We start from the raw sequence: 13,873 nt of genomic DNA on the forward strand, positions 1-13,873 counted from the left end.
AAAATCATTTTGTTGTTGTTCAGTAAGGTTTGCTTCCCCAGATTCTTTGCAGAAGCCTGAGGATGGCATATGCTGAATGCGGTTCTGCCGGACCTATTCTCTCCACACACACACAGGTTTGGTTTTTTTTTGGCTTTAACCAAAGGTCCCCATCTTTTTGGAGAGGCAGGGTTGTCTGGCCTTGTGGTCCTCAGAAGCTCCAAGGAAGGAAGACTCCTCTTTCCTCAACCATTTCCCTTCCAGAGATGCTGCCTTACTTCTGCCTGCCATCTTCCAGACCCACCTCCAGCCCAGCCTCCCTGGCAGTTTCCCCCTCTTCTCCCCTTCACCCCTCAGGCAGCCACACCAGAGACATAAATTAGGAAATCTGTGGGGTTCCCCAATTCCTTATTAGCAGCTAATAAAATTCCACACTAAAACGCAAAAAACACCCCAACACATTGTCTTGCTGAAATCCTACAGAACAAAGTGAAGACAAACTCCACGTCAAACAGCAACAGAAAAAAAAAACCAAAAAAAGAGCAGCCATTGAAGCTCGGTTTCCCACAACTTTCTAGGCTGACCTATCCAGCTAACATCAAGCACATGGCTCTAAGCAACACATTATGAAGGTATAAGTTTAAAAAAAATAACCCTAAGGATGCTCATTTTACCTTTCATTGTGGGGGAACTAATGATTTGTAATATATATAAACTTTCTGACCAAAAAGCCAAGCAAAATTGCTCTGCCTTCTTTGTTCTCTGTGCTTACAGAGAACCCAAAAGGTATCACACTTTCTTCAGCTCAGATGTATATACCTCCATGTTGTCAAACAGCCCCAACTCATGCTTTAAATGAAAAGATATAAAATGTATACAAATACACACTCTGGCGCAAGTCCAGCTCCCTTACCTTGTGCAGAGAATTCAGACTGGGGAGCAAAGTTGCCAAGCTCTGTTTCTGAGTCCATCACACTGTTGTTTGGCTTACCACACACATTCAAACGTTTCTCAACTAAGTCTAAATGATTCTCACAGTCCTGATCTGTCAGGTCTCCCTCAAGCACCTTTGAATGCGGGGAATGCCTACGTCCCAAGCACTCATTTCCCTTCAGTGAAAAGCCACGAGAATTCAGGCCAAAGGCACTCTCCAAGTTTCCTTGATCCCTAGATCTACTGATGTGCTTATTAGATCTAGCACTGCTTTGGTTAAAACGCTGCCACCGCTTTTTGGGTGCTACGTGATTTATATCATTAGACTCATCACCAAGAGAGCTCTCACTATTTGCCTCTGAATCCAAGTCTGGACTCTCCCCATTTTCAGCGGAAGTGCAGCTCTCAATATTTCTACCAGCTTCAGGTCTCCTTCCAATACGACCTAAATTGTCATCAGATAAACAGGCAGAGTCTTCATCAGTTGAATGTTCTGTTAAATCAACAGACTCTTTCCTCTCAGTATCTTCTGCCTCATTACCTAGAGGACTGGTAACCAAACCGTGAACGCGGAATGCATGTTCTCCTGAATCTCGGGATAACCGACTTAGCAACTTACTTGGCCCTCCTGGTTTTAAGTCCTTTCTGTTTGAAACTGTTTTATCTCCAAGCTTTGATGACTGCTTAGATTTTGAACAGTTGCGTTTGGGCACGCAATTTGTGCCATTTGTCCCAGAAACAGCAGTACTCGCGGGCTCCCTTTTATTAGTACCAATCCCCGTCAACTTGGTTGGAGGATTGCGTGAAAATGAGGAGTTGCTTATAGCGGAGTTTGGATTTACTGTTTCCTGGGCACAATCTCCATTTTTTTCTAGTTTATATGGGGGACCTACAATAGACAAGGACTTCAGACCACTTGCAGAATTGCTTCCAGAACCATCAGCTGTGCTGGTATTTCGAAATGGGACTATATTTTGACCAGTCATCAGTTGCTGCTCTTTTGTCTTACTGTCATGCATATCCTTCAACATCATTAACAAGGTGCTGAATTTGTAATCTGGCTCAATAGGCAAACGGCCAGAGGCGGAAGAGAAAAGTAAAGGTACTGTGGCCTTTGGAGTGCCAGAGTCACTAGCATCATCGTTCATGGACCGATAAGACAGTTCCTTCAGCTCTGACAAGACGTGTTTCACCACAGCCGTTTCTATTTCAGCAGAATCCCTGGTTTTCTCATGCATGTTGTTTAATAGTTTCTGACCATCAACTTTTCCGCTTCTCTGAAGAGAATCTCTCTGAAGGCCAGAGAAACCTTTGGTATCAGAAGAGCAGCGATTCACAACACCCTCCTCTTCTGCAAGAGAAGGCTCCAACCCAGCAACTTTTTCTTTATGTTTGCATTTTATACTCCTGATTCGGGGCAATTTCAAGGTTTTCGTTTTTAAGATCGCTTGATTTGCAACAGCGGGCCAGGAGCTGTCCTTGGAAACACTTTGGGGAGTAGTGTGCTTGTTTGCTAAGGAAAGATTGTCATTTCTCACATCTGAAGAGCACTCAAGAGCTGTCAATGACATCTCAGCATCAGAGAAGCCTACTTCAAGCTCCCCATCTGCAAATTCAGCATCAAGCCTGCTGGTTACTGAACCTCCCAGAGGTTTGCGATCTCTGTACGACTTCTTCCTGGCCCTTCTGTTGCTCTTCGGAGAAAGATACATGGAAAGCTTAATGTTTCCACTTGACGTCATGGGAAACTCCTTCTCCACTTTATCTGAAGAATCACTAACTTCAAGAGCACTAGATGCTCTCTCTGAACTTTGGTCCACGGTATCTACATCACTGTTCCCACCATCTGAGAGGGAAGAGGATGAGTCTGATTCAGTTTGCTTTTTCTCAATACCAGCATCAGATGCAGAATAGTGTATCTGTAATTTGGAACTGCACAAAATGCCCAGGGAGCTCTTCTCTCTCTCTAAAGATGCGCTGGAAAACAAATCCCCTTGGAGAGTGTTCTTCAGAGCATCACTTTTACGATTCTCATAGTCTGGTTTCAAAGGTGTCTTTTCAAAACGCCTTTCTCCAAAGGAGGAAAGCAAATGGTTTTCCCTGGTGCTGTTGGATGCTGTTAGGCTGTTGGCAATCCGGCGAAGTTCATGAGATGCGTGTTTATCTGGTAGGTCCCCAACAATCATGTTTCTAACTATGCTCTCTGGCGTTTTTTCTTTGATTTCTCCCCTAGACGCTTCCCCTCTTGTGCCACTCTTTTTTACTCTAGTCCTTTTTCTGCTGTCAGAGTTTTTTTTCATGTGTGACTTAATGTGCAATTTTCCTTTTTCACTGGCCGGGTGTCTGGAGTCAAACGCCAAAGACTTAAAACAGCCGTTCAGTTGCCTGTCCCTTTCTGCTCCAGGGCCATTGGCATAGTATTCTGACTGTACTTCCTTCTCGCTGTCCAGCTCGCTGGAGCTCTGGCTGCACTTTTGATCCTCTGGCCCCCCGAGAAGAATGTCTTCTGCCTGCCCAACACTGACTTCCCATTTAGCCATAAATCTTTGAGGAACCTTGAAGTTGGAGGAGACAAAAAAAAAAAAAAGAAAAAAAAAAAAGAGAGAAAGAAAAAATTTGAGTGGGTAAGCAACAAGACAAACGTGAGATCCAGGTGCATAAGGCACAGAACAGGGTGACAATCTTGCATTTTGCCTCTTTTAAGACAATCACAGATTCCCAGAGATTGAGCCTAGCGGACACAGAAAACACTGCCCCTGGGTAAGTACCCTGCAGTCCTGCTGAGCCTAATAAAAATCCCTGTGCATTCCCAAAACAGCAAAAAGGTCCCTGTAAGCACAGGTTCCACTGGAACCAGATGTCCTGGCATCCCATGACACCCTGAACACAACAGCCTGTAAAAGGGAATGCATATGCTATGGACCCCTGGCACAGAAATGCAAAGCAAGAGCCAATAAGCCTCTCAAGGCAAATGCAGCATCGTTTTCCTCAAAGTATTTGAGACATGTTTGTTTTGCTCATTCTTGATTCTCCCTGCATCCCTTTGAACTCAGAGCACAATTCAATCTTCCCTCTCCATCACCTTGCCTTGGTACAAACATGAGATTCACACACCTATCTAAAATGTACTCTATCAAATTCAAGACATCCATTACTGAGAAGTCTCCCAGCTTTAACCCTGTACCTTTAGTATAAAAGTGCATACTGGACAGGAACCTCTGCTAACATCTAAAACCAGCAAGAAACTTGTTTCTTATCTGCATGTGTAGTTTTTATCTGCATAACAGCAAATCAAAGGCTTCACAACTGCTCCTAAAATCAAAATCAATTTCAAGGCAGGAGGAACAACTCAAATTTCTGACACTTTTCTTTTAAAAAGAAAACCACGACAACAAAATCTCAGCAGATTTAAAAAAAAAAAAAATTGTGTGGAGCCTGATAGCAAACCAGCCAAAAACTCTCAGCTTTGCATCAGGTGTTGGCTTCCAGGGATGCAAACCTAAACATTTATACGAGCAAAAACCACTTGATTCCCTCTATTGCAGCCACACTGGCACCGCCATTTACATATAGGATGAGATTCTAGCTGTGCAGCACTTCTAGGACAAGAAAAGTTACTTAGGAGCATGTAACTAGTTGTATGGGGCTGGGCAAACAAGGAGAGAACTCCTTCAAGAAATGGCTTGGAAAAGGAAAACCAAATGAAGCATTACACCTGGGGACTCACATGTGCAAGAGCACATTTAATCTGATGGTTTTCCACTAACATAGGTTAAGTACATAACTGGTAATAAACTTTTTGGAAAAAAGGTAAGAAAAACCAGACACCACTGCCTAATATGACTATCTGCTCTCCTGCAGTGGCCTCTGCACTTCTTCACTTCAGCAATTCTAAAAAGTTCATTTCTTCAGTCACCTTCCTTAAGATGTAGACCAGACCCCTGTGTCACATTACATTACACTGGCTACAACTGCTCCGGGCTGTTATGGTTGGAAACGGAGATGATGCGATGAGCCACAAAACTCATTCCCACAGGCTTACTGACAAAGCGTTTTCCAAGTCAAATTATAAGTCCTAACAGGTTTCTATAAAGAAAATGAATTACTGAAGCAGGGCTAAAAACCCCACTGCTTTATCTCACTCAGTGATCTAGTGAAGCGTGCAACTCCACCTCTGCTTCAGATCAGCCAAAAGAGGCTGCCAGAGAGCGCAGGAAGTTATTTAGAAGCACGCTGTAATACACATCAGGAGAGGGCTGCGCCTCCAAACAGATCTCACAACAACAGACCTGACTCCTCTGCCTCTCAGAGCTGTCTGGGGCACTAAAAGCAGCAAACCACACCCCAACATAAAAAGAAGCCTAGAAACTCCTGGCAGCTTATAAACTATGCTCATTGTAAGGATGCAAAGAACCACTTCCCTGGCAGTGTTGCTGCAGTCACTGTCACAGAAGCAAGTTGTCAAAGTGCAATTCCAGGCATAAAGGAATACTTTGTACTATGCGGATTCAAAGAATCAAAAACATATTAAGAGAAAACAGTTCTTTCACCTTATGTTTGTAGCCTTTTTCCTTTTGCTTTCCTCTTCTCCGAAGAACAGGCAGCTCTTCAAACTGATGTCTTCCTTCAAAGAGGACAATAGCTTTCCCAGCAACCCAGGTTTTCTCTGAAGGTTCTCCTAAGGCATCCACATAATACTCTCGGTACGGTCTCCGATTGGAAACTATTTTGAGAAATTTAACAGAATTAACCCCTCGCATATAACAAAATAAAGACACACAAAAAGAATCACAAGAAGTGGTAACAATTTGCCAGTACTTTTTGCTTAATAACATGCCCACATGAATGCCGGTTCTGAGGATTTCTAGTCAGAACTAAGAGAGACTCCTTTGAGCTCTGCTGTCTGTTTCTAAATTATGGGGTTTTTCTTACAAAAAACTGATTAACAGATTTAAGATGGGTCGTCTCCCTAGAGAAAAGACCACAGTTTGGCTATACAAAAAAATAATTGCAAAACTATCCAAATATTTATTTCCCTGAGAAACACAACATAGTAGGCTGTACATTTCTTTTTTGCTACTCCCTGATTAATGATTAAACAGTCCACTTCACTTGACCGTTGGGAAAAGGCAAGCGTGCCAGCAACACCCAGAAACGGCATCCTTCTGGGTAGGATTTACTCACACAAGTCAAATCTCCCCCCACTACGATATAACCCATCTTGTTCAATGCTTTGTTGCCAAACTCACTCTTACTCAGGACATAAAACATTAACAGCAGCATTTAAGTAAGTACACACGGACACTCTCCAAGGACTGGTCCAACATGACAAAGTGTTAGTTGTAATGAGTATCTCCATACTTTGGGCACAAAGGTGCTGAGCAAGAGAAGAAACTCAGTCACAAGGGCACAATCAAAGATTTTACGAAGGTGCTTTCTGTGCAAGAATGCTGAACAGACATGGTACAACTAGGAACTGAACCAGTACTGGGTGTGCTGGTGAAAAAGGACAGGTTACAGGCATTAGAACAGAGTAAGCAAGGCTTGAAACAAGGGATATAAACTTCCCCCTGCATTTCGCTGCAATGTGTGCTTCACGTTCTCCTGGGAACACCTTCACCCTCTGAACACGTAGCCTAGATGTCACAGCCCATTTGGTTTGTGCTGCTTCTGCCACGAGTGCCAGCACAGTGCAGCAGCCCGGCCTTTAGAGCTGCCGACACTGAGATTCTCATCAATCAAGACCCCTGAGAGGCGGTCCCAGGTGACCAGGGCAACATCAAACCAAGGGCAAAGATGACAGACTTTATCCATCCCATTGCCAGAATTGGGACTCAAGCCACTGAGCCTCAATCTTCCAGCTCCAAAAATCTTCAAGTCAAGAGCTTGCCAAGAAAAGGAAAACTGCTTTAAACAGAACATCATGCCTCAAACCCAAGAGAAGAGGGTTTTGCGCAAGTGATGAGTTTGAAGCGACCTGTCTTGTTTTGAAGGGCTTGTTCCCTTGGCAACAGGAGAGCCAAGGCAGGAGGACCGTGCTTTGTACGGTGCGGAGAGAGCCCCGGCAGCTTCCCCTGCCCAAAAGCGCCAGAGTTCAGATCCACCCGCTCTGCCACCTCGGCATCGGGGAGGGGAGATGAGCAGATTACATAGAGCTACAACTGGAAAACTAAATTTTCCCCAGAGCTCTATTGGTTTGAACACGGATAAAACACAATGGGAGGGAGAGTCTATCACGTAGCTGGAGATCAGACCTTGTTGGAATTTGTTAATAGCATGTTTCCTCCCTGCAGAATTCCTTTATTAGAAATCATCATACACAGGCTGAGAGGAGATTACTGGACAGCTATATACATTAAATCCTGTCCAAAATTTCATGGGGGAGGATGTGGGGGGAGAATATACGTCTGGCATATCTTCTGGCAACATCTTCAATCGGAATTTAAGATCTCAAAAGGGACCATTTGAAACAGCACACTCAGTATTATCTAGAATCAGGATGAATCTTCCTAAAGAATGAAGGGGAAGGTGGAAAAATCGCACAGAAGACAACTACAGCAACCAGACTTGGGGATGACGTGAGCACAATGTAGAAAAGGTACTTCATGTCTCTAGAGAAATAATAGAGGGCTCCCAGTTGATAACCGCTTGAAAAAAAGTCTAACTGCTCTCAGCACTTGGTTCTTAGGCTGGCAAGGGCCACAAAAACTGGAGAGAAATACATCAGTGAGTGGCAACCTCACCAGTCTACAGAGCTGTCAGTGGCAGAGAACACCAATTCAAGGGGTTTCCAGTTGCCTACAGAACAAAAAGAATTAGAAGGGTAAACCAGGAACAAATAAACAAGCCTTTCCATTTGTACCAGTCTCCCCATGGCAGCTAGTATTATCCTAAAAGCACTGTGAGAGCCTTTCAAATGAGATGCAATTCCCAAATCACAATTACTTCCCGTCTGTTCTCTCGATCACTCACCTACACTTCCCTGCCTTAAGTTTGTAGGACTCTTTTTCCTGGTCCTCCCCCACATTCATGCATGCACAGCTCTGTCATTTCCCCATCTCTTCCCCTCAGATTCAGATGGCATAGTCTCTATGCCCTAAACTTTCACTTATGTGGATCCATCTCCACGTTTTTCTGATATTTCCCTATAAACAGCCCCTTGCTTCCCTATGCCAAACAAAAATCTCACTTCCTCTCACACTTTCTCACACCTTCAAGCATTCAGCAGCTACACCACATTACCCCACACCCTGCTTCTCAGCCTCTCCAGCCTCCTGTTCTCCAAGCCTGACCAACCCTCTGTGTCCTCACACACTCCAGGCTTCCCAGCTCTGCTTGCCCACCTGTTGCACGTCTCTGTCCTCATTTCCCTCATCCACCTCCTTTTTCTCTACTCTTTCTTTGCATCCTTTTCTCAAGGGGCTGTTCTTTCTTCTGAACTGCCCTGAGCTCAGCCCAGCCACTCATCTTTCCTATACCCCAGGAAGGAAAGCCTACACGTCCAACAGCTACCCGCACCGCTTTCATCAACCTCAGCCCTATCTTTCTCCTGTCACCTCCCTGATCTAAGTCTGCTTTATGGGTCCAAGTCTTGCACCATAGAGTCTATTTCTTCATACCTTTCAAGGGCCAGAAATGTTTTTTAAATTAATTAAAAACTGCAGCACCCTGCCATATGCAACACCTCAACTTTGTGGTCTGGGTAGATACAGTACCTTTCATTTTAGAGTGACAGTCCAGCACTGGGTCATGACAAATTGTGCATGGCCACCATGGGCGTCTGTTGAACTTGGCCCAAACAAGATCCCCAACTTCATACTTCACTGGAGTAGGTTTCTTCTTGGCTCGGATCTTTGGGGAAAAACCAGAACACAAGAAATCACTAAAGCTCCAGATGCTTTTAAAGAGATTTGCCTCCCCCCTGTGTGCAGATTACATCTGGCCACCAGAGACATTTACATTAAAAAGCAAGTCCTGATTTTACTTAATGGCTCCTACACCTTCAAAGAACACAATGGTACTCCCCATCCTTCTGAAAGAAGGAAACAATAAACCAGGATTTGAGGGGGTTGTTTTTTGGTGGTTTTTTTTTTTTTTTTTGTAGTAAGGAACATGACCTCTGGTAAATGACTGCACTTAAACTTCACACATTTGAGCAGGTCAATATTTGGAGTCACTACCAGCCCCCATTACTTCACTAACACCAATTTGTTAATTTCAAAGGTTGCAGGGTACAGAAAAAGCAGTAATAAGAGACAATGAAATATTCCTCACTGGAAGAAGGTGATGAGAACAGCAAATTAAGCATTTATCAATTAAAAAAAAAGTTAGTATGTACAAGGTAATAACTTTCCTGCTTCTCATATGTGCTCAGGAAAAAGCTTCACCATAAAGTATTTGAAACCAAAAGCATATACAATCAGAAAAACACCCTTGTGTCCTAATTTTTACTTTATATGAGCACAACTGCCGTTGCTCTGCCTCAAAACTACAAAGCAGGAGACAGGGAGCACAATGGTAGTCATCCCCCCTCTAGGAGACAGACAGACACATAGTTTTTGCCTGTCTCCAAAACCCACTCACAAGTATTGCCTCTGTAGAAACAGATGCCCAAACCCATTCTGCTTCCCAGGGCCACGCAGTGATCACAAGAACGTCAAAATCTTTCAACGCAAAAAACCCTAACACTGCTTAATGTAATTTCTGCCTCGCTATTGAAGAGCGGATCCCGTGTTGTTTGCTAAGTATGCACACTCTCTGGCAGCGTGCTACCAGCAGGACCTCTGCCAAGAAGAGGATTCAGGAGCTTACCGGTGTTGTGACTAATTAAGCCAAGACAGGGTACAATAGGTTTTCACAGGATACAGGAGTCCCCGTGCCCAGCTGTGGGGTGTCCTGCCTGTTTACCACCACCAGCAAACGACATGTCCCAGGTGGGTTCAGCATTTTTAGAGCTCTAAGAAGTGCCGCAGGTATTATTCTTGCCAATAAGCATCAGCAATATGCTCCTCGTTAAAGCTGTCATAGCACAAACACGCACCTTCTCACTTCACTTCTCTGTCCTGCTCAACACCCTTCCAGAGGCACGTCTCTCGCAATTCACAGTTCAACATCCTAGCAACTAAAACCCAACAGACCTCTCTAATAAAAGGTATATTCCACTTCAGTTTGAGTGTTATGGGTTTTCCTCATGTGGTTAAAGAAAATACAGAAGGATAAACCCCTCCGTTACATGAGCAAAACCAGGTAATGACGTTGCAGACTACATTGCTGAAATTCTTCTCACTCAGTCATCAAAAGCCACGCAATAACTTATCGCTGAGCAGGAGCTCAGGAACGGGAAGGTGAAGGAGCACCAGGCAGGGGCTGCAGACCCTCGCTCCGCCAGTCCTGCTGCAGCCTTCGTGACACCACCGTGCCACAGACACAGGCTTTCTGCAACAAAAACACCCATCCAAGAGCTCGGAAAGGTGCTGCCTTTGCTGGTGCTTTTGAAATGCAGATGCACTTTCAGATGCAAAACCCCTTTTTTTGGGGTCCATTTCCAGCTTGTGTTCTTCTTGTAAATGAGACTTTTGCATCTTTTTTTTTTTAACTGTTTTTACACATTTTTCAACGCTAGGCTTTAAAGGGCGTATATATACCTAATGACTTGTCTCAAATGCAGTGCATAGTACACACACAATATGTGCATCCTACCGACACCTGTAACCTGAGCAGAGTCAGCTGGACGGAGCCGTAAAACTATGCTGGAGATTTGCCAAAGCCATTCACACCCATCCACCTGAGGGACACCCACAACCACCGCCTAGAGGCAAGTCTGCATTTAAATCAACTCTTTGTCATCCTCTAATACCCCACACAGATGCCTGATGAAAACGTGGCTTTCAAAAAAAACTATGCAGGCAATGTTAAAACAGTTTCTTTTCTTTCCACAGCTATTCTCATTCTTCCCCAGTTTGTTCTCTCCCTTCCCCAACACAGGTGGGCAGATGTTGGCCTCATCATCACCCACCACAAAGGCCCCACCAGTGGGTGGAAGAGGCAGATCAGGAAGCACCATGTTCTTATGCCCCCAGGAAGAGCCCTGCAGTCACTGCAGCTCACTGTCTTGCACTATGTTCTCTCCACTCCCCCTAAAAACCCACCAACCGGCCAGAGATGCCTTAACATAAAAAAAAACAAAAACCAAAAAAAACCACCAAAAAAACCACCACCAAAAACCGACACCACTGGCAGAGGTGTGAAAACAGCAGTTATTATCGTTTCCAGGTACAGCAAGTCTCTTCCTTTAAGCTCTACTGCACAATGGTAGAATTACAGCCCCAAAGCATTACTTTCTTGGGTCAGAATACAACAAATTTCATTCCTATTACAATTAACATTTACTATGCCAAGATCAAACTGCTAATATATCCCAAAGGCCAAAAATCCAGCCCTGCAATAAGTTGGTGGGTTGTTTTTTTTTTTTTTTGTTTTGTTTTTTTTTAAACACAACTAACTTCAGAGCTAGTCCCTACATACAGCCAGAGTACTGTTTACCTACAGAGCATGGAAATGTTCAAGTGTTTAAATAACAAGAAAAGTTGTGAGCTACTGAACACCAGGTAGGTACCACGTTATAACTCCGGTGGAGATGCACTGAGAAATACAAAGCAGGTAAGAGACTGGTTTAGTGCAGAAGGGAAGGACACTGCATTGCTTTGTCGGAGAGCAACATCGCGGGGTTTGTATTATTAGATATTCTCCTAAAAGGAGTGAGCACTGTCTGCTCCGTTATCAACTGTTTGGCATTAATTTGCTGTCCTGATGGGACAAGCTACAGCCTAAACTCTAGACGATACACAGTATTTTAGATCACTTTGTGCTATTTTTGGAGAGAACAAGAATGTTTTTAATAAAAAAAAAAAAAAAAAAAGGGCAGATGTTTTTAATCAAACCCTCTCCACCAATGCAAGACCCCAAATAACCACTGATGACTGAGGAAAGGCTCACAAGCCTCAGCAGCAGGACGACACAAACACTTCTACCTTGAAAGTAACCTCCTGAATTTGTACTATGCCAAACACACCAGTCTGCAATTCGCTAAGTGAAATACCAAAAGTCGGCGCTCATCTTCACGAGAAAGGAGGCTTTCTAATAGAAAGCAAGTACCCCCGCCCTCTTGAAATTCTCGTCATGAGGCAAATGTGAAACGTGTCAAGCAAAAAAAGCTTACATTTCTAAGTGATTTTATTATTGTACACATACTGTCAGTCCTCAACTGTCTCTCACCACTCTTCTCCCCTTTAAAATAACCACATCATTAAAAAGTGTCAAAAACAACGCTTATCCAGTAACCACCCCTGGCTATGTCGCTTGAAGCTGCTGTTCAGCCCATTAATGTTGTTGGAAGAAGCGGCACAAAGCACAAGTCAACATAGACACACATATGCTGACAGCCACGGGGTGCACCTTTCCCGCAGCACTGGTCATCTCTGTGTAACTAAAGCAAGTACCATCATCTCCAGTGCAGCATGTCACAGCTGCAGCCACCCTGTGTGCCCAAACAGCGTGACCGGGGACACAACCACAGTTAAGATCAAACTGCAAGCAAAGGGACAGATAGATATATATTGTTACAGACTAAGATTTTCAGTATCATGTACCCAAAGAGCCTAGCTGTCCAGAGTCCAAGCATTGAGCTGCAGCCATCATAGCCCTGCACACTTTAAATTCAAATCTGCTTTGGAAAGCCATCACGGAAATGCTTGGCCAAAATAGCCCTGTTATAGTTTATTCCTAACTTAATTATAAACATAACATTATTGAATGAAGGAAGGGACAGAACACGCTTTTGGAGAAAGGCTGGGGCAGCAAAAGAAATTGTGCGGGAGAAGGATGGAGAAAAGAAAGAAGGAAGCTACTGATGCCCAGGAATAACGAAGAAAGGTCCTGCCAAGCCTGTTTCAGGCAAGAATTGGACAGAACCAAAGCCAAGGAAGAAAATAAAAGGAGGCGGCACATCCAAACGATAATTAAACAATACAGTATAAACAATGTCACTAACAGCCCTTTCTGCGGAGAGGAAGGCAGAAGCACAGCAGATAGCCTGGGCCCAGGGCCCAGGCTATCTCCTGAGCAGATCTCACCCCAGGAGTAGCTGCCAGGTAAGTCACAGCCTGCACACAAGCTGGCACAGACAGCAACAACTCTGCCCCATTAGCTCCCAGTCTCTCTTCAAACCTTCTCATTCCTTGGGGAGCAACTCTCATGCTTCTCCTTGCAGCCCACCTACCCCCAGGATTACAAACAAGCTGTTCCCAATACCTACTTCTTATTAGTTAGAACTGGAAGCCTGGTGAGGGTCAGTCCACTGCCTTGCCCACCACTGCCTTTTTTTTATTTGAAGTTCAAGGATCATTAGTTTTTTTCCTGAACAGTATGAGATGACAAAGAGTTCACCTAATTCCTAAGAGCCACCAACCCACCCTAGATATGGCTAAAGATCAGCAGCTCTTTTTCCCTTTTTTCCTGACATGAATAATAAAAATAAAATAAAAAAAAGGCACCTGGATTAGCCCGGGCCAAACAATCTGCTCGACATAGTATCTATTACCACAACCAGCCACACAGCTGGTGTCACAGGTGCACCATGCCTAGGACATGACACTCCCAACTCCTGCCATTTCACATCACACAACCTGTTATTCACCCTCTGCCCTTGCAAAGGAGAGGCAGCAACTGGGGCAAATTCTACTAAAAAAAGCACTCCCAGAACTAGCCTGAAAGGGCATCGCTAAAGCTTTTCCAAGAGTTTTCTTGAGATGGTGCTTCCCTCCAGCTAAAGTTCAACCTCACTGAGTTAACTTACGGTTTAAGACAAAGCAGAACACCTTCAACCTCAACCCTCTGAGCTCAGGCTTATCCTTCTGTCCCGAGTTCATACAGCTCCTATCACAGGGGAGGTCCAAGATCCTTG

The 13,873-nt window shown here is 44.2% G+C and overlaps 1 protein-coding gene across 1 annotated transcript in view; it reads right to left on the reverse strand.

Annotated features, from left to right (window-relative positions):
• The window catches only part of NSD1 (nuclear receptor binding SET domain protein 1), a 58,247-nt gene that overhangs the window by 33,007 nt on the left and 11,367 nt on the right, over nt 1–13,873 (reverse strand). Inside the window, exons 2-4 of the mRNA XM_074156344.1 lie at nt 8,628–8,763; nt 5,463–5,635; nt 893–3,467 (exon numbers count right to left, since the gene is read on the reverse strand). Of these exons, the coding sequence (XP_074012445.1) occupies nt 893–3,467; nt 5,463–5,635; nt 8,628–8,763 (2,884 nt within the window). The remainder of the gene's footprint in view (nt 1–892; nt 3,468–5,462; nt 5,636–8,627; nt 8,764–13,873) is intronic.

This window comes from Numenius arquata, chromosome 11 (assembly GCF_964106895.1).
Source record: "Numenius arquata chromosome 11, bNumArq3.hap1.1, whole genome shotgun sequence".
In the NCBI taxonomy this organism is placed as follows: Eukaryota; Metazoa; Chordata; class Aves; order Charadriiformes; family Scolopacidae; genus Numenius; species Numenius arquata.